This window comes from Diabrotica undecimpunctata, chromosome 6 (genome assembly GCF_040954645.1).
Source record: "Diabrotica undecimpunctata isolate CICGRU chromosome 6, icDiaUnde3, whole genome shotgun sequence".
Lineage (NCBI taxonomy): Eukaryota > Metazoa > Arthropoda > Insecta > Coleoptera > Chrysomelidae > Diabrotica > Diabrotica undecimpunctata.
The window spans coordinates 49,713,374-49,739,665 of NC_092808.1; the positions used below are offsets into that span (position 1 = coordinate 49,713,374).

General features: G+C 34.0%; 1 protein-coding gene across 1 annotated transcript in view; it reads right to left on the reverse strand.

Annotated features, from left to right (window-relative positions):
* Positions 1 to 26,292, reverse strand: part of LOC140443434 (roundabout homolog 2-like) — a 332,418-nt gene that overhangs the window by 23,083 nt on the left and 283,043 nt on the right. The window contains exons 3-4 of the mRNA XM_072534688.1: positions 11,966 to 12,247; positions 2,078 to 2,344 (exon numbers count right to left, since the gene is read on the reverse strand). Of these exons, the coding sequence (XP_072390789.1) occupies positions 2,078 to 2,344; positions 11,966 to 12,247 (549 nt within the window). The remainder of the gene's footprint in view (positions 1 to 2,077; positions 2,345 to 11,965; positions 12,248 to 26,292) is intronic.

Below are 26,292 nucleotides of genomic sequence, written 5' to 3' on the forward strand. Positions count from 1 at the left end.
ATATCTATTCTCATTAAATCTCATTTTAGGTAGTTCTACTCTTAATTTTGTTTCACGTAAATCAAGAACGTCATACTATACGTGTTGTAGTTCTTCTGAGAGCCTTTTAATATGATGTAGGGACCGCAAAGTTCTTTTGTACCTTTTAAAATTTACCTTAGTGCAATCTATATAAATAAAAATGAATTTCCGAAATGTTTGTAAGCGTACTTCAGAACGACTGTACCAAATTAAATAATAGTTCTTTTTTTGTTGTATTTGCCATTATCAGGAGAAGGTTTATCTAAAAGATAATTTTCAAAAAATTGTACGAAAAGACATAAAAACAGTTTTTCCATCATTTTAAATCGCAATTGCAAAAGAAGATTTGATTAACAAAATAAATGTCAGTATTATTAGAGTGACATAACGACATAGCTGTATTTGGTATTGCGGCAAAGAAATACTATGAAGTGTCAACATATCAAATGGGAAGATATGTCAATGAGGCGGTTTGGGAATCCCTTCATTTTCAATACACAAACGTCATCCTACTTTTGTTAGTTTAGCTGTTTACCTAGTGGATGGATACTTTATTTCACGAGAGAAAACGCAACACAATGAGCTGAACCATCACCAACGAGTCAACGACAACGTTGAAATGTTACTTTTTCTTAAAGGGAGACATGAAATTATTATATATTGTTATATTATGTAGTTTTTAAGATCAGGAATAAGTCAAAAATTGTTAATTAAAATGAAATATGATAAAATAGAGTAAAATAAAATAAAATAATATAAAATTAAATAAAATTAAAATAAAATAAATATGTCTATATTTTTTCCAGACATAATTCTGAATGGCCAACTTAAGACAAACAGTTCTCTCCTCCTCAACTTATTCAGTTAAAGACTATAAAGTGTAAATAGATACCAAAAATAGACTTACTTGAGGACGGCACTCTGGCCGCAACGGCTGTAGTCTTAATATTTTCAAACAAATTTTGTGGAAGTGTTGAAAACAAACGTTTGCAGTATTTTATTGTTAGATAAAATGAATTTCTATCAAGTAACAGTTGAATCTATCACTTAATATTCTGTTTCTTTGTGGCTTTATGAAAGGGAACAAGTTACAACAGTTTAGTACTGAAGCATTTGCCGAAATAGTTCGTATAAATTTTCTACAATTGACTTAACAACAAAACATATTGTGTACGATACTTTGATAGAAGCTGTGAACATTGGATGTGAACAAGGATCAGATCGCAGTAGCCGTAGTGTTGTCTTCATCTGGTAGATCTGCAACTTTATTAGTGGGTGGATGAATTGCGAATTTTGTCTTAAAATTACCATTAAACATACAAATGAATGACACACCAGATTGCAACATCGTCAAGAATAGAAAGATTTCGAAGGCGAAGAGACAAATTAATCGTTTGGTATAAATGTACATTGGCCCACAAAAGGTCATTACAGGAACTGGACAGGACTTTGCAGATATTCGAGACAATCAAAAACATTTTTGATGAAGCCATGATTCTATTGTCAGACTGAATTATTTCCCAATTAACTTCTACTAACATCATCCAATTTGCTGCGGCATTTGACGCTACATTGACAAGACAATTGACAAGATCAAAATGCAATTGTGTTCTCGAAGCCGTTGTTAGATATAGAAATAAGAAAGTCGCTATTAACACCTCAATCGTATTTATTTCATTACCATATTACTTAACAATCTCAAAAGTTTATTCATAAAAAGTGCCTATTGAACACCAATGGTATTAAAACCGATTTTAATCCAGTTTCGTGGATAGAGTAAAAAACAACTTACACGTTTTATATTAAATAGAAAAGAAGTTAGAGATTGTTATAATCGCATTAACAAGGGAAAACAAAAGGTAGTGTGAATACATAATAATGTAATAAAATAAAATATTGTTCAATTTATTGCTAAATGGGCAATTCTTTAGTAAAAGATAGATAATGTACAAAAATCAGTCCGGATTTCTAAGGATTTAAAATATTTTCAATCACTTTATTAAAACGTGTATTGAATTATTCAAACATTTTTTAATTCTATTTGCATTATACTTACAGTTGACAACCAAAGACGCTCTGGCAGAAATAGTCCCTACCAAGTTTTCCGCATCGCAAATGTACAACCCCTCGTCGGTTGTTTGTACGTTGTCGATAAGCAGAGATTTGTCATCCATAATCCTAGCTCTTCCTATAGGCATTTTTCCATCTTCTCTACGCCACAATACGTTTGGGGTCGGGTCCCCTTCCACTGAGCATTCAAAAACTACCTTTTGACCGGTTAAAGCCACTATATCCTGAGGTTCCTTATTAAATAGCGGTTTCACTGAAAAAAGCAATTTGTCTGTCAGTCGACGTGAATACATAAGGAGGTTTTTTTATGGGGTACATAATAAAACATTTTATAAACATTTGGATTTATGGTTAAGTATTATTATTTACTAAAATTTCATTTTTCCACAACTTTTTTCCAGAATGGAAGAAAAATATATAACCTTTTTATGAATGCTACTAAAATCAAATTTACATATTATGCTGTATTATTTGGTATAAAAATCAAATCTCTAAAACCAAGTGCAAGATATATATGTACAGAGACTATACAATATTTGCAGAAATATTTGAAGTTCCACTGGAGAAATAAGTAAAAATGAACGATTATCACAAACATGGGTTAGTAAAATATTTATTGTATACTGCAACAAATTTAAGTTTGGGAATATGACTCATAACTCGACGATGCGCAGTGTTAGTAGTAATTAGTGCATTATTAAGTCATTTAATGTATCATAGTGTGTTTAGTTTATTTATTAATAATAGTTATTTAACAATATTGCTCCTAAAAAATAGGAACAAAAAAACCATCATACTTCTGAACAGATACTCTTCAAATCATCTTGAACAAATTACAGGTGGCGAAAATCCAAAGACAATAGGAGTGTTCTAATAAAAAGTTATGATATTCGTTTAAAATAAACAGAATATTTAAAGCAGCTAATTCAATTTCAATCTGAGGGTAGAACCATAATTTATACCGATGAAAGAAATATAGGTATATACAGCAGCCATACTACACCATATCACTGGGCAGATCAAAGTGGACAAATTTTAAAGAAACCGATTTTTAAGGGCAAACGGCTGATTATTGTTCATTCTCTAGGAGAGACTGGATTTTTACCTAACGCTGTGTGCGTTAATGTGCGTGTGAATTTTTAAATCAGGTACATGTTTATAATTAAAAAGTCAATTGTTATAACAATAACAGTAATGTAAACCATAATTACTTTTAAAGTTTCATATTAAATCAAATCTATTGTTGAGAAAAATGTCGTAAAAAGCTTATTAACGACTGTCTACTAAACTAATAACGAGGTAGGTCGTTTGGCAAAAAGTTTTTGATAAAACAACATTTAGTAAAAATAATAATATACTGTGATTATTTTAATTAATTGGCCGAAATATCTTCTCAAATAATTCATACGATAATTTTATGACATTTTTTCCACCTGCTTATGTATTATGTTACGAGCTTAAACATCATGGACAATAAAGTTCTTCGCTTGTCCCCTATCATCCGGAGTTAAACCCTATTGAAAAAATCTGTGTCTTGGTAAAAGATAGAATGGCCACTTATAATACAACATTTAATATAAATGATGTTGAAAATATAGCAAAAACAAAATTTTCAGAAGTGTTAATGTAAACACGTGCAAAAATATAAAAACATTTAAATCGAAAAAGAACATTTGTTAGACACTACGCTGGACCACTTACGCAATTTGTTGTTAATACTGGTTTATCTTTTTAATGTAAAATCGATTTACAGAAAACCTTTCCGAGGATTTTCGATAGAATTTTGCGAAGAATCGTAACTAAGACATTCTTGTTAAGACAAATAAATATATTATTTAATTAGTTAAAATAAACTACTCATTTATTTTTTTTTGTATTATTGAAACCCTTCCTTCGTGATTATGTTAATAAATTGTGGAATTTTATTTAAAATATGTTATTTATTGAAGTACTATTTTACTCATTATTTTTCGAGTGCTACTAACTATAAACTTCATAATGATTAAAAACTATGAAAATAAAAATTAACAAATTCATTCTTAACTTAATTGAATATATTTATAAAAAACTATTTTGAATGTACCTGTTTCCGCGCGCCACTGGTAGTAACAGTCTGCCCACCTGCGCTAAACACTACGTCACATTCCCAAACTTAAATTTGTTGCACTCTTAGACAGTTTGCAGAAGATGAGCTATTAGAATAGTTATAGTGCAAACACTCCTGACCACGGCGCAGTAGCCGAAATTTGGTTTGCAATAGAACCTTTTTGCCTTTACGTGAATTTTGACTCCACCTTCGCGCAGCTCCATGGTCAGGAGTGTTTGCACTATCTTTACTATCGACAATTTATATTTAAACTCAAAATTGGTAGAATCTATTTTTTGAGTACGACAGAAAGAAGCTATGACCCATTTAATGATATATTTAGGTAATCTTAGTCAGAAGTTAAATAGTCCTAATTGTGTAAAACAACACTTATTTTTGTTAGCCCTTGTATTACCAGATTTAGATGTGGTAGACTCAATCTCATGCTTATTGTATTAAGTCTTTGAGTTCAAAATATTTTTGTGTATAGTGCACTAGATGGTTTAAAAATAGTGAGTTAAGAAATAAGATCTGTGTTTATGAATTTTATTACATAGGGAAGATAAAATTTTCCTAAAAAATTTTAAGAGAACATAAATAACTGCCGTTATATCGGCAGTTATCGCTAAGAATGAAAATAACACCAAAACATTTGCTACAGGAAATCACCGAGAAAAAATTCAATGTAGAATCACTGTGGAATGACTCTACAAGAGAAATGTACCAAAGGAGGCTAGCACAGAAGATATAGCTGAAACAAATAGACAACATCAAAGATATAAACGCGAGCTGGGAGAAAATTAAAAACAACATTGAAGAATCAGCAACGGAAGCTCTAGGAAAACGCAAAGTCATACTGAATAAAAGAAACAACAACAATACACCATGGTTTAGAAAAGAAATAAAACAGCAATGTAAAGAGAAACAAGAGGCCTACACGAAGTAAAAAACATCAAATACTCCAGAATCCCGAGACACCTATAGAAAAATACGAAATGAAACAAAGCAGTTGGTACGAAGAACAAAAAATAAATACTGGGGATAGTTTACAAAAAGGATGGAAAGCGACTTCTACGGTACACAAAATCAAATATGGAGATTCATAAGAAACCAACGGAAAGAAATGACAGAATTGAAGAAATACAATAACATACCAGCAAACGAATGGGAAAGATACCTGACGGATGTAGAAACAGCATAATGATACCAATGTTTAAGAAAGGTGAGAGGAGATCAAGAAAACCCCAACAGTTATAGAGGTAAAAATCTACTGAACACCGCACTTAAACTTACCACAAAAGTCCTAACCAACAAATTCAATAAATTAACAAATGTATCACATGAACAACAAGGATTCAGATCCGGAACATCCTACGTAGGTGCCGTATTTGTACTAAGACACATTACAGAAAAAGATATCGAGTATAATAAACCAGCATATCTATATTTTATAGACCTGACAAAGGCTGTCGATCGCATCCAAGTAGAAGACGTCTTACACCTACTGTATAAAAAAAATACCAATCAATATTGTACAATCCATCGAAAACGGCAAAGATAAATGAAAAATTAACACAGTGTATACCAGTACAAAGCGAAGTCAGACAGAGTGAATCGTTAAGCCTACTTCTCTTTAATATAATAATGGACGAAATAATGTAAGCAGCACGTAAAGGTTATGGTTACAGAATGGGGAACAAAGAAATCCAAATATTATGTTATGCAGACGACGCCGCATTAATCGCCGAGACAGAAAGCGAGCTCCAAAGATTAATACACATCTTCAATACAACAGCCACCAAATACAATATGATAATATCAGCAGAAAAAAACAAATGTATGACAACATCTAAATATCCACTACGATGTAAATGCGAAATTGATGGAAAAATAATAAAGCAGGAAGCAAGGTTTAGATATCTGAAAAAAGATATAACTAGTTACGGAGATGTTGAAGAAGAAGTACGACAACAAAGCTTAAAAGCAAGTAAAGTGGCGGAATCTCTTAATGACACAATCTGGAAGAACAAACACCTAAGACAAGACATAAAAACAAGAATCTATAAAACAGCAGTTAGACCTATATTAAAATACACGGCAGAGACAAGATCAGACACATCTAAAACGAGACGACTACTAGAAACAACATAGATGAAAATACTCCAACGAATATCAGGAAAAAGTCTGTTGGACAGGGAGAGAAGCGAAAACAAATATAAAGAGCATGCAATATAGAAGACATAAATGGATAGGTGACAAAACGGAAACAGGAGTGGAACGACCACATTAGTTAAATGGCACATGGATAGGATAGTACGAATAGCACGAGATAAGTCACCAAATGGACGAAGAAGTAATGGCAGACCAAGAAAAAGATGGTGCGATAATTTAAATAATTTGGGAGGGTGGTAATATTGAAGAAGAAACAGGCTTTAAAGTCAACATACAAGAAGGAAGAAGAACGATAAATTGGTAAATACGTATTTCTGACTATTTGGTTGTCATCAGTACGGTGCAGCCAAGTTAGAATAGGAAATAATTAACTTGAAAAAGGGTCACCAAAGAGACAATAATGTTAGAAGACCTTTTTATGGCAATAATGTTAGAAGACACTAAAACTCTACAGCTACCTGAGGAAAGGAACGCCAGAATGATTTATTATAATAAAAAAAATTAATGCGAGTACTAGTTTAAACATGGATAAGAAATCATTATTGGCAAAACTTGCAACGTGAATAAAATAAATGATGACAACCAAATACTCAGAAATACTTATTTACGATTTTATTCACGATGTAAGTTTTGCTATTGTAAATAAAAATTGCTGCTAATACATCTTAAAAATAATTAATATAAAAATGTCCTAATCTAATAAATGCTTCTCTGAAATTTTTTTTTAGTATAATTTTGAAAACATTTTTTTAATACAAAAAAAATGAATTTATAAATAAGTTAAAATAGCAACCAATTACAAATAAGCCTCAATGTCAGAAATGCCAACTTAAAATTTTTATTTTTGACAATTATATTGCCAAAAATAAAATTTTGTTTAAAAATTCTTTTTGTTTAGTAACAAAAAAGAAGAAGATTTATTCACCATTGATAGATGTCTGAAAAAATGTAACAGATATATGGAAAATTAAATCAAAATGTAACATTTTACAAGTTTTATACATAAATTATAAAGAAAGAATATAATTATAAATTTTGCTTAGATTTTGAATTTCTGATCTTCTGTTTAAATTATTATCACTTTTGCTAATACAAACCATGTCCAAAAAAGTTCTTTTGAATTTATTACTTTTACTACATAAAATTTTAATGTAATTTTAATGTAAAATCCATAATACTTTATCGATTACATGTTCTGCCAAAGCACAAGATGGTTTTTTAATTCTGCAATCACTTTTGTGAGAAATAATGCGATTTGAAAGATTTCTTCCGGTCTCACCAACATATTCAGCCTCACACTGAGTACAACTAATGCTGTATACTAAATTCGTTTTTTTCAAATTTGTCTAAAGGATATTTAGTTTTGGAATATAAAGATGAAATAGTTTTGATGTTCTTTCTTGCTATTTTTATATTGTCAATAACCTTTAGTGTTTGTATTAATTTAGGTGTTAATGATGGTATAAAAGGTAGTGAATGATAATAGATGTTCTGATTGTTAGATACAATGTTTTGAGATTTAGCAAAAAATGGTGTTAAGTTATTTATATTAACAATATTAGAAAAAAGCATCCTATGTAGCATATCTGGAGGATAAGAGTTTTCAATTAAAATATTTTTTAACAATTGAAATATTTTATGTAGTGAAAGTAATAAATTCAAAAGGACTTTTTTGGAAATGGTTTGTATTAGCAAAAGTAATAATAATTTAAACAAAAGATCAGACATTCAAAATCTAAGCAAAATTTATAATTATATTCTTTCTTTATAATTTATGTATAAAACTTGTAAAATGTCACATTTTGATTTAATTTTCCATATATCTGTTACATTTTTTCAGACATCTATGAATGGTGAATAAATCTTCTTCTTTATTGTTACAATATTACAGTATTGTTACAAACAAAAAAGAATTTTTAAACAAAATTTTATTTTTGGCAATATAATCGTCAAAAATCAAAATTTTAAGTTGGCATTTATTATATTGAGGCTTATTTGTAATTGGTTGCTATTTTAACTTATTTATAAATTAAAATTTTTTTTTGTGTTAAAAAAATGTTTTCAAAATAATACTAAAAATTTCAGAGAAGCATTTATTAGATTAGGACATTTTTATATTATCTATTTTTAAGATGTATTAGCAGCAATTTTTATTTACTAAACTAATTTTATTTGGTGAGTTAACAAAAATTGTTTTTTGTTTCTAGTTCAACTTTGTAAGATATTTTGTCTTTTTTAGCAGATCTTGAAAATAATTATAAAATAATTATATATATATATAGCAAATTTCTGATTAATTTGACGATTTAATACTTCCACGGAAACTAAAAAGTTGAAGGTAGACACATGATAAACGGCGACATGGAGCATATCGCTGTCAGCGATCGGCAGATAAATTTTTCCGTGAAAAATAAAAGTCACCGTCGGTGTTCGAAACATCTGAGACTGACTTATATTAGGCATAAAAGCCGTTTTGTTCAAACCCATCGAATCGTGAATGCGGAAAGACAAAAATAAAAGTGAGCTTCGGGATCTAGCAAGTCATGGCTTCTATACGCAGCCGAAAAAATATTACCGAGTTGTTAAAAATGGTGACATGTGCATGTCATCAAAATACTTTTGATGTTTCATGGTACAAGCGTGTCTTGTTCTGAGGAACTCCCGCTGTTTAATGAATGGACTGTTAAGTGATTCTAAATGCAAATTTTATTAAGTCTGTTCCAGAGTTACATAACACAACTTAAAAAACAACGGATCAAAAATAGTAACAAAGTTGATACAAATTATTTATTTAAGAATTTTACTTTTTTAATAAAAATTGCAAACCTCACAATTTACAAATTAATACTGGAGTATTATAGACTTGCCCAAAATAGCGAATTAATCCATATTAAATAATATATACTTAAAGGACCAGACATATTACATTAGGAAGTATTTTATGCAATAAAACAAACAAAAAGAAAAAAAATTTAGGTCTGATTTAGACTGATCATGACTCGTTAGACAAATTAGTCAAAGTTTACAACCGTAAAAACAAAATGACCACCACCAAAAACTTGCTATTTTTGAAATATTAAGTCTGAATAGGTTACAATACAAAAAGTATAATAAATACACTGAAAAGAAGAAGAACTAAAAGAAGGATATGTAACAAATAATAAAACCTCTTGGACGACAACACGACACATGAGGGAAGGAAAACAAAAGTAAATAAACGCAGTAAAGAGATGCATTAAAGCAAATCCAAATAAACTCAGAACAAATAGCTAGGATATGAAAAGAATATTATGAGAAAAAAATTTGATACCGAAGTAATAAGGGAAGACAATGTAATAAATGAAGGCGAAGAAAATATAGAGCAAGAAAAAATAAGCAAATGTAAGAAGTAATAGATCAAATATACAAATAGGTAAAGCAGATGGAGATGAAATTGAACCGGAAATGGTAAAATACATACATGGGAGAAGAAGGAATAAACTGGCTGAGAAAAATATAAAAAGAGGCCTATATATATAATCCCTAAAGATGGGCAGATCAACATCATCGTACCAATATACAAAAAAGGAGAACACCTAAACTGCGACAACTATAGAGCAATATGCCTATCATCGGTATGCTTTAAAATATATACAAAAATAATAGAGAAGAGACTAGGACAAGAAGTAGACATAGAACTGGGAAAAGAACAAGCGGCATTTAGACCAGAAAGACAGACAAATCACAACATATATATCATTAGAAACCTAATAGAAAGAAGCATAGACACGAAGAGAAAACTAGTATTAACATTCATAGATCTAAGAGCAGCATTTTGACGCGATAGAATGAGCAATTATAGGAAAATGCTTGAGGAAAATAAATGTACCAAATACATTGATAACAATTATAGATAGTACTTACAAATGAGCAAAAGAAAGAGTATAAATAACAGGGGAAAGATCGGAATAATTTAATTGGAAGAGAGGTCTTAAAGAAAGAGATAGTTTCAACCCTTTGCTATTTATAGTAGTAATGAACGAATTGATATATGACATTGCTATTATACATTACAGTGTTTAGGTTGCCAGAGATGGACAAACCGGACTGTGGCTGAAATTGTGAATCACACAACACAAAATTGACTGCAACAGGCGAAATAAAACATGCGCTGTTGTCAAACATTTTATAAAAGCAGGCCAACATATCGATTATGATAACGTGAAAATATTGGAATCATTAAGTAATTACAAAAATAGACTGTTTCTAGAGATGCGTCATATCAACCTAACTAAGAATGCCATTAATTTTAAACCCTTTTTAGTAAAGTCAAAAATAACATACCTCTCTATATAATTTTATATAGTTTTTAATATCTAAGCAAAAAAGAAAATGGTTTAATATGAGTTCAAGTCAATTAAATACGACACCTGTGAATAAATGTAGAATCGTCTAATTACAACCCCACCATACCAGCAAATTAGATATAAAGGAAGAATGAAGATAATAACAGACCAAAAATATAAAACAACAAAACACACCAGTTTGATTATAAGGATACACATATTGGCACATTTTCCTGTTTTTGATAGGGCATGGAATCTTCTATTACTAAGCTAACATGAAAATGAGAAGAAATATATGAATTGCTCTATCAGCAGTGCGTCAAAAACCTTTGCGCTTATCTAAAAAATGTATCAGGTGAAAAGGAGATAATACAAAAAAGCAGACGTTTATGATAAAATACGAATCAAAATCAGTATTCTATTTTAATTATTGTTTTCGATAATTCCTACATGTTATTACTTTTCATCATCCTATTAACATTCTTGTAGGTTTGCCAAATTTACGAATTTAAATTCAATGTTCATTAAAATCATGTTCATCATCAATGTTCATGTTCATCAAATTCAAGGCTTGGATACCGATAGTATTATAATAATAATGCTTTTCCGTCGACCGTCCATTTATGATTAATTTTAACACCATCAACATCATTGATTAATGACCGCTATTAATGAATCATTTTTTATTAATGAACGATTTCATTATAGGCAAAAGAACATACATTGCTTGCATAAATTAATTAAACGCTCTGTGATTGGCAGTGACCTGTGGTGTAGGCAACCAAACATATACCTATTTATATTCCCACTAAAAAAATTAAAATGAAGTAGCCGCTATTAGTACTATATGTCATTGTATGTCATTATTTACTTTATTGTTTAAAATTCTGTGTATTTGAAAAGTCAAAAGATGAATATTGACGAAGAGTTTAATTTAACTCCTCCAGAAGTGGTAGAAATTGCAAATGAAATATCTTTGCAAATGAAATATCTAAGTTTACTTAAAAGTGTATATTATTTCATTAAAGTTAATGAAAGGTAAAAAAAATTGTTATTTATCGTTAAGTAAATAAAAATTTAAACTAAGATACCTTTATTTCTGAAAAGTACGGTCGACGGAAAAGTTTTGTAACGAATTAAAACGGCGATTAAAAATCTCGAACATCGCTCCGCTCACGCGTTAAAATATCTCTATTGTTAATCGCCCTTACAGTTATTTAACCAATAGTTGTTGGTTAAATAACTATTATAATACAGTAGTTGTAATTAAAACGATTTCTTGATTTCTTACCATGTACTTTTAAGGTAGCTGGTGGCGTCTCCCTAGATCCTACCAAATTATGAGCGACACACTGATATCTTCCTTCATCGTGTTGTCTAACATCAGATATCATGAGATTTCCTCCATCAACAACCCTTATTCGTCGACCGTCGACATCCATATCCTTTCCGTCCTTTTTCCAGACGAGATTTGGCTCAGGATGCCCTCTAGGAGCTCCACATTGAAGTAGAGCGGTTTCACCTGCAGCCACGTGAGTATCAGCTGGCATCACTTTGAATTCATCTCGAAGAACTGAAACAAAGAAATAATTTATTAACAAAACAGAAAAAGGGTTTGTTATAGTTATTTATAGAAGCGATATGTCTGTTAATATAGCAAAAAATAACGAAGCAGATAAAATATGTATACTCAAATATTTCAAAAAAAAAAAAAAAATTACAACTATTTTAAAAATTGTTGCTACAGAAACGCGCTTACTTTAAGCCTTGTGGTCTTGAAGACCAATAGTACCATAGTATGATTCAATTTAGCAGACCCACGGTATATGTTCTATCCCACTTCAACCCAAGCATAGTTAATTCGTACAATTGCCAAAAAATGTTGCCACTTGTTGATAAGTCCCAATCAATTTTATTTTTTATTGTGGAAAATTTTAGAGCCGATAAAATGATCTGGCAAATTGATTTCTACTTTTTTTGAATATTATAATATATTCCAATTCTAAATGTTTCAAATATATTTTAACTACAATATTGTAACTTGAAAAAAGTCAGTGGTTAACAAAGTCACATTTCTCTTTTGCCAGGTCATACCTTTTATTTTTAAACATTGCTTTTACACAAATTTTCATAGGCAATAAGAAAAAAAAAGGGAAAATACTTTAAGAGTTTTCTTATAAAACTGTTAAAGAGGGAGCGATACTGTAACTGCCAGAAAATAAACAAAATTTTTGCAAACCTAAATAAAAAAAAGGTATGACAGAAACAGTGAACAAGAACGTAATATATCTACCAATAAAAAAACAATCTTTATAATAAAACCATTAATCAAATACGGACAAAAAGATCACTGTACAATTCTTGTTGTGATAACCTCTATGTATATGATAACACCGTTTTAAGATCTTATTTTAATTTTCCCTTCTCCAGATAATCCGCTGCAAAAACATTCATATGTACTAGATGGGTAAAAAAGGCAATTCACCATGATGTGGCGATGTTACGCCGACACATACACAAAACACCAAATGCATACAACAGATTTTACCTTTATAAAATGTAATTTTCTTTACAATCAATTGCGGCTATCAATTGCAATATAAGAGCAAAAAAGTTTGTCCTTGAGGAGGAGACTTAAAACCTCTACTGTAGTCGATAATGGTTGAAGATATTTGAACAATGCTTAAAAGAGAATAATTTCGTGCTCTCAACTATACAAACGATCTAGTATTCGTGGTTAAAGTTAAGCACAATAGTATTTCTGCTGATGGCATGTTAAGTGTCTTAAACCTAATAGCTACCTGGTGTTCGAAAGAAGGACTTTCCGTTAATCGTTATAAAAAGATACTTGTTTCATTCACAAATAGGAGGAAGTTAGACCATCAACGCAACAACACTCTCAGAAGGGAATAAGTATTTCGGACTTATGCTTGATAGGAAAATTACATGGAACACTTATCTTGCAAATATCGCCACTTAACCAATAAGGGCTTGGTATATGCCGTATACTTTATGTCAAAACAGAGGGTCTGAAACCTATAATGATCTGATGGTCATATATAATGGTCAGACCCGTAGTTACTCATGCCGCGTTGGTTTAGTTGAACAAAACAGCGGAGCAAAAGGCAATAATGGAGTTATAAAATGAGCAAAGGTGTTCTTCTGTAGGAATTGCGGGCGCTGTGCGATCGTGTCCCACTACAGCATAGAGGTAATGTTGGATCTTTATTCTCTGTACATATATGTAAGAAAGATCGCTCTAGAAAATTCCTTTAGGCTAACATAGGCTTACAATTTAAAACCTGGGTATCTAGAGATTTTAAGGATTGGAACAACGCAATTCATGAAGATGAGCACAGACATTATTCCTGTAAAACAAAAGTTTAGTTAACGCGAAACGAAGGTGTCAGAATCACAAGAGGCGCCCTTATGTTTTATTTTGATGGGTTAAAAACACAAAGCATCATACGCTACATCTGAATCAGTTTAATAACCTTCTTCAAACATATCACTGTACATAATTCTCTTGCTTACGTGTACAATCTTATACGATGAATATCTACTGAACACTTGCTTACGCGTACAATCTTTTACGATGAATGTCTATTGGACACTAAGAATTTTTTTGTTCTACATTAAATGCTATATAATACATTACGTTCCCCTTTAATTCTTAATTTTTCAGAAAAGTATTTTATTTGTTAAAACCGATTACGTGACACCTCATACGTCTCTGTATGTTAAGTCGTTTGGCTAAGTATTAGATTATCATTGTTAAGCGTTATAAGCTTAATGCACCTTCAACACCCCTTTACGTTAACTTTTCTCATCTAGCCATATTCTAATCGTTACATCCTCTTACGTGAGATATGCCTGGGTATTTCAAACGTAAGTAAGCGAGGAGGCAGTTTAGCTAACGACATTAAAAAAAAGAAAGAAGAGTTAAAAGAAAAAGATGACAAGTAAATGGTTTCTCGACCGGTCCATACACTGCTTGGTGTGGGAATAGGGGTTACTGGAATCTGAAAAAACGTCTTAATCCTGAGAAATAACCAAGCAATGTACAGATTTTACAGAAACGCAGCGGAAACGACCAAACATATTGCCTACACTTGTAAGGAAATTGTTGGCCAACGCCAATAGAGCTTAGAACCTCAATTAAAGCCTAGATCTGTTAGATTAAATGTAGGGTATACACAAAAGATGTTTCATGTGGCAGTACGGAAAGATCTATGAGGCCAATCGAGCCCTTTGAAATCAAAAACCTACAAGATCGGCGAGATCTGGATCCTAAAGAAACCAAATTATGCAAGTTTTGGTCTGCAAATGTTATAAACAGGTTCTATAAAGAAGTTTCATATTTCATCATTCTTAAAGCAAGCATATATTTACATACATTTTATTTATTAAAAATAATATTTTGAGAAACTGATGAAATAATTAAATTAACAATTTTATAAAAACAACACTAGGAATCCTAAGATTTCCTACATGGCGAAACTAAATTCAAATCTTTGCCACTGTGCTTTCTAAAACTTGTAAAGCAGACAGATTGATGAATTAGTCGGCAAAAGAATCTATAATTTGCATTCCATATAGTTTTATATTTAAAAAATAATGGTGCTTTTATTAATTAATTCATTCTACAAATTTTCAAAAGATTTTGTAATTTATGCAGACGATGTAATGCTATTAGCGGAAAGAAAAAACAAGCAAAAGTTTTTTCAACATGATGATTACCGCATATAAAACAAAATTCAAGACAGAATCAAAGATATCTCTAAGGTGCAAGCTTGAAGTAGATGCGGCACCAGAACATACAATAGTGTTACGATAAATATACTGGCCTAACTTTTATGACTAATTATTCTGTTTTATTGTAGAAATTTCGGTGGAAGTCTAGAACCAAAATTATGGTGAATGAGCCGGCCAAGCTTCTCGATCTTTCGATGCTGTTCTAGTATATCAGGATTTCGTATATAAATACAACATTTTTATATGGAGGGCAGTTAATTCGGACGACGCGCTCGCGATAAAATGTTACGTTCGCTTTTTAATAAATTATGTATGTTTAGTGAAAATAAATAAATATCAGTCATTGTGCTTTTTAATGAATTAAGATAAGAACAAGACATTATAAATTAAAGACTTAACAATTAATAAATTCACAACAAATGGTGTCAGAGTGAGATCGAACATAAATTAGACTTATAATAATAATACAAGGGTGATATAAAATAAATTGTGAAAATGGCTACGATTTATGAGCTGACAGTGACTAATTTAAGAAGACATCTTGAAGACAGAGAATTAGCTTCTACCGGAAAAAAGGCTGAGTTAGTCCAACGACTAAAGAACGCTTTGCTAGAAGAAGGACTAGATCCAGAGACTTATATATTTGAAGATGCTGTCCTCTCGTCGATTTCCAAAGTTTCTGGTGACATCGCATCATTAGAGAACAAAGTTTCCGGTGACATCGCATCATTAGAGAACAAAGTTTCCGGTGATATCGCATCATTAGAGAACAAAGTTTCTGGCGATATTTCGAAAGTTTCCGGCGACATCGCTTCTTTAGAAAGCAAAGTTTCTAACGAGATTTCTTCTCTGGAAAGCAAAGTTTCTGCTAACATCTCTAAAGTCACTTCTGAGATGTCTGCTCTTGACGATAGAGTGTCTTCGTTAAAAAACCAAGTTGCTGCCGATATGTTGGCCTTCGAAGAAAAGATATGGAAAGAGATGGAAAGGAAGATGGAGGAAACAGGGACAGCAGAGAGAGGAAACAATCCAATTAGAGTAGAGATAAAAGAAGACGAGACGAAGTGTAAGTTGGAAACACGGCCGAAATTTGAAGGAAGTGGAAGTTCTGTGCATGTCAAAGTCCCAACTTTCGACGGAAAATCGTCATGGAACAACTACATGAAACAGTTCGAATCAGCTGCAAGAGCGAATGGATGGTCTGAAAAAGAAAAGGCTATAAACCTGACTATCGCTCTTCGAGGAGATGCCTTAGATGTGCTTCAGACCATAGCAGTAGAGGAGACCGATGATTTCGAACAACTGAAGAAGAGGTTAAATATGCGATATGGCCACGAACATTTGGAGCATGTATATCAGTCGCAGCTTAAAAATCGTAGACAGAAGAAAGATGAGGCTCTTCAAGAATATGAGGTAGATATTGCCAGATTAGTACGATATGCTTATCCAACAGCTCCCGAAGACATGATGGAAAAATTGGCCGTTCAAACGTTTATTGATGGTCTTCGTGATCATGAAATGCAGAGAACACTACGATTAGCTCGTCACAAGACGCTGGTTGATGTCTTATCCGCCGCCCTCGAATACGAGTCAGCTACGCAGGCCTCTGGCGGGTACAGTAAAGTTAGGACTGTAAAAGAGGAAGGAGATGAAGATAAACTTGACCAGCTCGTTAATATGATGAAAAGCATGACATATAAGAAAACGAAGACCATCAGATGCTGGAATTGTGGCGAAATAGGACACGTACGAAGCTCCTGTAAACACCCTAGGTACGACGCAAATCAAGAAACTCACCATCAGGAAAACTAGAACGGGTCAGCCTTAGGGGGGCAGCTTCGACCCAAAACTTTTCCAAAGACCCTCTCATACTAATAGCTTCTTTGAAATGTCGTGAAGATAGTGTATATGTAGATGGAGAAATAAATGGTAAAAGACATACGTTGTTGGTGGATACCGGAGCGACCAGAACCATTATACGTCCAACAGTTATAAACAGCCGTAAGAAACTGTTACCAACGAGGTTGCGACTTCGGACCGCTACAGGTGAAAATGCCAACATTCATGGAGAAATCCAGGTACAATTGGGAATTGGAGCAGAAAAGTTCGTCCATACTGTTATAGTTGCTGACATCGAAGAGGATGTTATATTAGGAATGGACGTAATGAATATGCATGGATTCCAATTGGATTTTAAGAATAAGGTAATCAAAGTTGGCAACGAGGAGGTATTTCTCCATCCACATAATGACAACACTGTGCAAGCAGCCATTACAGAAGATACAGACGTGCCTGCGAGAAGCGAAACGATCATAGTAGCGCGGCTACAGGGAATTGTGGACGAAGGGAGACCTGTTATGATGGAGCCTTGGAACCACGACGATGAGGTTGGCCGTGGAATCATAATTGGAAAGGAATTGGTGACTTCGGCTAAAGAAATTCCTGTGAGACTTATCAATGTCAACGACTACCCAGTGACCATAAAGAAAGAGACAAAAGTAGGAACTTGTGTACCTGTGACATCCATAATCCGTCAGGCGACAACATCTGATAATTCCAACGACAAATTCGACCAAATGGTTGCAGTTGCAGGACAGTCTCTAAATCAGATGGAGAAAAGGAAATTAAGGGAATTTCTGCGGCAGTATCGTGATATTTTCGTACCGAAAGGAGGAAAGACGGGAAGAACTACCGTTGTTAAGCATAAAATTGATACTGGTAATGCTAAGCCAATTCGTCAAACAGCTCGACGATTACCACAGGCGAAGAGAGAGGAAGCTGAAACGATTGTTCAGGAAATGAAGAAAGACGGGGTGATAGAACCTTCTACGAGCCCATGGGTCTCTCCGGTGGTCCTGGTTAAGAAGAAAGACGGAACGACGAGGTTCTGTGTGGATTACCGTTTGCTGAACAACGTTACCAAGAAAGATAGTTATCCTCTGCCTCGGATCGATGACACATTGGACACATTGGCTGGAAGTAAATTGTTTTCTACTTTAGATTTGAAGTCTGGATACTGGCAGGTAGAAATGGACCCAGTCGATAAAGAAAAGACAGCCTTCACCACAGGATCTGGATTGTGGCAATTCAACGTTATGCCATTTGGACTTTGTAATGCTCCTGCGACATTTGAGAGGCTTATGGAAAATGTGTTGAGAGGGTTATCTTGGAAAACATGCCTGGTTTATTTAGATGACATAATCGTCTTGGGGGAGACATTCGAAGATCATTTGAGGAATTTAGAAAACGTTTTTAATCGACTTAAAGCTGCCCAATTGATGCTAAACCCCAAGAAGTGCCAGCTATTTCAAGGTAAAGTCAATTATCTGGGTCATATAGTCAGTAAAGAAGGAGTGGCCGTGGATAAGGGAAAAATCGATTCCATTAAGGAATGGCCAAAACCAACTGACAAACATCAAGTGAGAAGTTTTCTTGGATTATGTACTTACTACCGGAGGTTTATTAAGAAGTTTGCAGATATCGCTAAGCCATTAACGCGACTTACAGAGGAAGCAAGAGAATACCGCTGGGATATAGACTGCCAAAATGCCTTTGAGACCTTGAAAAAGCATTTAATAACAGCACCAATTTTAGGGTATCCACTGCCAGAAGGAGAGTTCATCTTAGATACAGATGCAAGTAATGTGGGAATTGGAGGAGTGCTGTCTCAGATTCAAGGAGGACAGGAACGAGTCCTCGGATATTTTAGTAAAGTTCTTTCAAAACCTGAGCGGAATTATTGCGTCACGAGAAGAGAACTTCTGGCAGTAGTGAAATCAGTAGAGCACTTCTATCAATACCTCTATGGAAGAAAGTTTCTAATCCGAACCGACCATGCCGCCCTTAAGTGGTTGATGCAGTTTAAGAATCCAGAGGGTCAGATAGCCAGGTGGATCGAACGACTCCAAGAATACGATTTTAAGATTGAGCACCGGGCCGGAGTTAGCCACAGAAACGCTGATTCTCTTTCCAGAAGGCCATGCTCAGCAGAGTGTTCCCACTGCAACAAAACGGAATCCAAGGAAGCAGCAGTGCTAAGAACGACGATTGTCAACGACGACTGGACGCCTACTAAGATCAGGGAAGAACAAGAGAGAGATCCAGTTATACAGAAAATCCGAAAATGGAAAGAGGAAAACCGTCGACCACCTTGGCAGGAAATATCAAACCTATGCTCAGTAGTTAAGACGTATTGGGCCCAGTGGGACTCATTTATCATCGAAGATGGCTTGCTTAAACGAGTCCTGGAAAATGATGACGGTTCAGAGAAGAGAAGACAGTTGGTGATCCCAAAGAGCAGAATAGCCGAAGTACTTCGTCAGTTACACGACAGTCCATCGGGAGGGCATTTTGGTGTAAGGAAAACCCTTCAGCGAATTCGGGAACGGTTTTATTGGATGAACAGTTCCGACGATGTAAAAGACTGGTGTAAGAAATGTACTATTTGTGCCACGAGTAACGGGCCTTACCGAAAAAGGAGAGCTCCTATGAGACAATATAATGTTGGAAGCCCGTTTGAAAGAATAGCTTTGGACATCGCTGGGCCATTTCCAGAAAGTGAAAATGGAGGCAAGTACATGCTGGTAGTAATGGATTACTTCAGTAAGTGGGTCGAGATTTACGCACTTCCAGACCAGAAGGCCGCCACCGTTGCAGATAAGTTGATCCAAGAATATATCAGCCGATTTGGAGTGCCTTTGGAGATCCATAGTGACCAAGGCAGGAACTTCGAAAGCGATCTATTCCAAGGAATATGTGATAGACTAGGCATGAAGAAAACGAGAACTACAGCATATCATCCGCAATCTGATGGTATGGTAGAACGGATGAATAGGACAGTTGGCAAATATTTGACAAAGATGGTGTCCGATCATCAGCGAGACTGGGACCAATACCTTCCGTTCTTCACAATGGCCTACAGATCTGCTGTTAACGAATCAACAGGCCAGACACCAGCGAAAGTCCTATTCGGACGCGAAATGCGACTACCTTGTGATCTAGAGTTTGGGTGTCGACCTGGAGAAGATGTAGCAGGTGAAGATTATGTGATCGAATTACGAAGAAGAATGGACGATGTACATGAGTTGGTCCGTTCCCACCTTCAGATCGCTAGCGACCGAATGAAGAAACGGTACGATACACAAGCCGAAAAGGGTTGCTTTAAGAAGAACGACAAAGTATGGCTGTATAATCCCAAGAAGCGAAAAGGTTGTTCTCCCAAATTGCAGCAGTTTTGGGAAGGTCCATACCTCATCATGGAGAAGATCAACGATGTCATCTACCGAATAAGCAAGATTCCGAGGGGAAAGCCGATGATAGTACACCATAACCGGTTGGCATCTTTCGAAGGTGACCACGACGTAGATGAAGAAGTGGAAGTAAACCAAGTCCAAGATGTGTCTGACCTCACGTTTGAGGAATTCATGGGTGCCTATGGAGGTACCGGTAAAGCGAGACATGGTGTTACCACTGAAGAAAAGCAAGATCTACTCGCGCTCCCCGATGACTACTCGCTGGCCCTTACCATCCCGGCCAGTATCAAAGACGCACCAGGGTTGGCATCCGTCTTTCGAAGGAAGTTTGGTCGAGTTGCAGAACTTCAATGCCAAGTGCCAGCGTCCGGTAAAACCTTGAAACTCCAAGATGCATCACGTTACCTTTTCTACCTGGTAACAAAAGACACTGCCCGTGACCAACCTACCTACCGAGATGTATGGGAAGCCTTACTTCAATTGAGAGGGCACGTACTAGAGTCCGACGTGCAAAAGTTAGCCATGCCAAAGTTGGAGTGCCGCCAATTAGATTGGAGGGTTATCCGAAATATGGTGGAGGAGATCTTTAAAGACACCGAAGTCCAGGTGTTAGTCTGTTGCAATCCGCATAGTTACTGGTGCGGAGAGAAAACCGTCCCTTGTCATTTTTATACAACTGGAAGTTGTAAAAGAGGGTCCAGTTGCCGATACCAGCATACAGTTCCGGTTCCAGTCCCGACAAGGTTCCAGGAGGAACCATCTTTTAAGAGGGGGGCAATGTTACGATAAATATACTGGCCTAACTTTTATGACTAATTATTCTGTTTTATTGTAGAAATTTCGGTGGAAGTCTAGAACCAAAATTATGGTGAATGAGCCGGCCAAGCTTCTCGATCTTTCGATGCTGTTCTAGTATATCAGGATTTCGTATATAAATACAACATTTTTATATGGAGGGCAGTTAATTCGGACGACGCGCTCGCGATAAAATGTTACGTTCGCTTTTTAATAAATTATGTATGTTTAGTGAAAATAAATAAATATCAGTCATTGTGCTTTTTAATGAATTAAGATAAGAACAAGACATTATAAATTAAAGACTTAACAATTAATAAATTCACAACAATAGGAAAAAATGGCAGGATATTTATATCTGCAATCAAATCAAGAATGTACAGGACAATGTTCAAAGACAGCTCGAAGATCCATCATGAAGAAAAATGTAGAAAGTAGACAAAAAACCCCTTGACTATTGATTAGTAATAAAAGATATAAAGATACCAGAAAAAAGCCAAAGTATTAATACAAAGTGGAAAACATTCTTTCCTAGGAACTAAACAGAAAAAAAAAGGAGAGATAAATAAGTAGGATATTGGAACGTGGGCGGCTTTCTCCGAAAGAAGTGGAGGTATGCGAGTAGATGTATGAAAATGAAACAAACAATTTATCTAAAACCAAAACGGAATGAGAAGGAAAGCATTTTCTAATACTTCTAATACTACCAAATTATTTTGACACTAAACTTTTTGCCGTTAATGTATTAATAAATGAACTATATGCAACTTTTTTAGACCCCAAATGTTTTTAGAATATAAACCCATTTAAAAATAATTTGACAAAATCCTAAAACCACAAATACTATTTTTTTAATTGAGTTTTTAGTTGGATTTCAATAAAATGGTGAACCCTGAGGTTAACTTAAAACAAATTAAAAGTAAATACAGCAATTGTTAAAATATCAATCTAACAATAAATAATATTGTCATTTAATTTACGGCATAAAGTTTTTGATATAATTCCGTCTTTTGTTATTTTATAATCTCATAATCCTTTTTATTGAATAACAACACCGGAAGATGTATTACCGCATCCCATATAAATCCACCTATCAGCTTCTGTTTGTATTTCTCTTTTAATCCAAAAGCTGTTTTTTCAGCTGACTCACCTACTTCACTACCCGCATAGCTAATTCGGGGATTATTTTGAGTTAGACTAGCTATAAAGCAGTAATTTTACATCGATGCATAGGGTGGTATTATGGTATTATAGTCTCAAATCACCGAAATTCATTTCAGTCAAATCGCTTTGGGGTGGAACTATATTAAAGCTCCATTATTATGGTCCACTTTAGCATTACTGCGATATGAGTATTTTTATTGTTTATGGATTGTTGTATAACACAAGGGGCGTGATGTAATTATCTATGGAGTCCAACAGTTTTTAATATTAACGTTATTGATAATGTGCTTGTTTAAAGCAAAATACTATTAGCTGAAACCAATTTTGTTGAGTCTTATATTCAATCATGCATACTTTTTATTTAAATAAAATGTTTATTATAGTACACTATACCTAACTGTTAAATCAAAAACGAATATTACATGAAATGTTATATCAAGTGCAACTAAATCGAGCTTGTATTGGTAGCTAGATTGACAACAGTGTTTTAAACATTAGTTGTGTACAGTTTATTATAAATTAATTTTGTCCAATATAGAGGACTAAATGTGTCTATTATCTGACAGATCGTCCGTTGTACAACGTCCTAATTTCATTACCTACATATTTTAACAGAAATCAAACACTGATGAAGATATTATATGCCGTTATGCAAATGACCAAACCATTTAATAAACTTACTTTACTTTTTCGTGTCTGGATCCGACTACAGTTTTTCTGCCCAATATCGGGCTACGTCTACACCCTTTGTATTTGCGAGCCATAAATCATCGAGGGTGCACTGTGATGGGCAAAGTCTGCATACTCTCAGGTGCTCCATGTTCTGTATTTCCCCACATTCACAAAGTGCGTCGCTGTCTGTATTGATGCCCCATTTAATGAGGTTCTGTTTTACAGGGGCAACACCTGTGCGTATGCGATTCAGTGTCCGCCAGGTTCTCCAGTCCAGGTTCATTCCATTAGGTCGTTCTGGATGCAGGGGGAACAGTTCGGGTGGTTCGACGCTGACATTTCTCATAAACCTTTTCCTTGATTTAAGTCGGCTGATTCCTGGTGGTTCGTCAAACCCGTATAATTGGTGCCTTTCATCGAAAGTTTGCCTGAACTTCTCCACATATTGTGAGGCGCATCTACGGTCATCTGGTGATGAGAATCCAGCTACCCGGTACAGTAGGGGTAGGGGGGTAGGCTTCATATAACCGGTAATTATTCTGCATGTTTCATTCAACGCCGTGGTGACTTGTTGGGCGTGTCTAGATCTACCCCAGACGGGACAAGCATATTCTCCTGTTGAGAAACATAAGGCCTCAGCTGTTGTCTTCAAGACCTGGGGGTTTGCACCCCACTTGCTCCCTACAAGTTTCCGGAGAAGGTTGTTTCTCGTAGAAACCTTTTGTCTTGTGTTCTGGCAGTGGAATTTATACGTTAGTGACCGGTCTAGTACTACTCCAAGATATTTGGGCTTATCAATATGTTTCAAGCGTTGTCCCTCCCAAGAAACATTCAGCTTTACATGCGCTAGTTGGTTGTTGAGATGGAATGCACATACTTGGGTTTTAGTTTTTTAATAAAAACAAAATGGATATAAAAAGTGATAAAAATGTTTTAGTTTTTTTTATTTAAACACGTTGTTAAAGGTGAATATAACAAACACAAGGAATATTACATTAAATAGAATTGTGTAACTTGATGTGATTTAAACAGGTTAACACTGTTGAGATTTTTTGGTGAGAACTGTTTTGAGGTCATCATCTATGATTGCGTGGGATCTTCTTTCTTCCATCAATTGTGGACAATGGACTACCTGAGTCTTACGTCACAATGGGCGGGAATTTTGAAAACCTTTGCAAACATTTCTAATTTATGTGTATTTGTCATATAAGATGTTGGAAATATTGCTTTTTTTTAATTGTTTAAAAAATAAATAAGGACTTTTGGTTATGAACATTCATTTTGTGTGATTTGTATTACTTGTTTGTAATGAATTTGTGAGGTAAGAATATCAAAGTATTAAGATATTTACTATGAATATTCATATTTTAAGGTTGGTTTGTTTACAACTTTAATTATTTTTTTACTCTATTTTAAGTACTAGTAATCACTAGTACTTAAAAAAGAATAAAATAATAATTTAAATATTTTTTAAAATAAAATCCACAAGGAAAATAATTCCTGTAGCTGGCTGTATACCACGTATAACAAAAGAGGTTAGTCTTTGTATGTGGGTATATTTTATTTTATAAAAACCCTTAAAAGGGCAACATTACAAGCACGAACGTTTTCGGAACAACTGTTCCATCATCAGGTTAAAATGCAGGTTAACATGCCTGAGCCACCAAAATATTTGGGTAAAAACCCTTTAAATTGAAAAATGTTACCGAAGAATGTACATGATGTTTATAATACTATATGATGTTTAATATTTTAATTAGATTTTACTTCAGGTAACATACACCCATGCTTAAGTGAGTTCCAGTGTCCGGAGAGTAAACCTCTTCAAACGGACTACCAGTTGCCAACCGTAGTCCGTTTGAAGAGGTTTACTCTCCGGACACTGGAACTCACTTAAGCATGGGTGTATGTTACCTGAAGTAAAATCTAATTAAAATATTAAACATCATATAGTATTATAAACATCATGTACATTCTTCGGTAACATTTTTCAATTTAAAGGGTTTTTACCCAAATATTTTGGTGGCTCAGGCATGTTAACCTGCATTTTAACCTGATGATGGAACAGTTGTTCCGAAAACGTTCGTGCTTGTAATGTTGCCCTTTTAAGGGTTTTTATAAAATAAAATATACCCACATACAAAGACTAACCTCTTTTCTTTCATTTTTTAAAATAACCCTGATAAAAACAACCACAAAATACCATGAAATACAGTACAAAAGTAAAAAAAAAATTAAAAATTTTAATCAAACCATAACATAACCTTAAAATATGAACATTCATAATAAATATCTTAATACTTTGATTTTCTTACTTCACAAATTTACGAAGAAGAAATAATACCAATAGCACAGACTGAATGTTCATAACCAACAGTCGTTATTGATTCTTCAAACAATTAAAAAATCAAATATTTCCAACTTCTTATGGGACAAATACACACAAATTAGAAATATTTAAAAAGGTTTTTAAAACCCACGCCCATTGTGACGTCAGAGCTTAGGTAGTCCATCAAGCAGGATATGTTTGAAAGGTCAGTGGATCAGAGCAGCTTAAGCGAAATGGTAGTGGTTCTTTTGTTCACACAAATATTTGTGTGTTAAGGCAGTATGGCCAGTTATTAGACGGTTAATAATAACTTGGTTTCTTCTATCTGAATAATTATTCAGGACAGAATTTGTTTTTGTGCAGACCTTTAATTTTGTACCTATTTCTTCCCAATGATTTTGCCATGTATTAGTACAGTGGATTTTAATCAGGTTCTTTAGATCGGTGTAAGAGTATGTTTTTAACTTTGAAGTAAGGTTTGAGCTCATTCGACTTTTGTTTGCCATTTAATCTGCTTTTTCATTTCCGTAGATACTTGTATGTGAGGGTTCCCAAATAAATGCCGCTTCCTTTCCTCGAAATGTCTTTAGTTTGTCCTTTATTGCTTGTGAAATAGGGTTTCTGGTATATATTTGTTTAAATGCAATATAT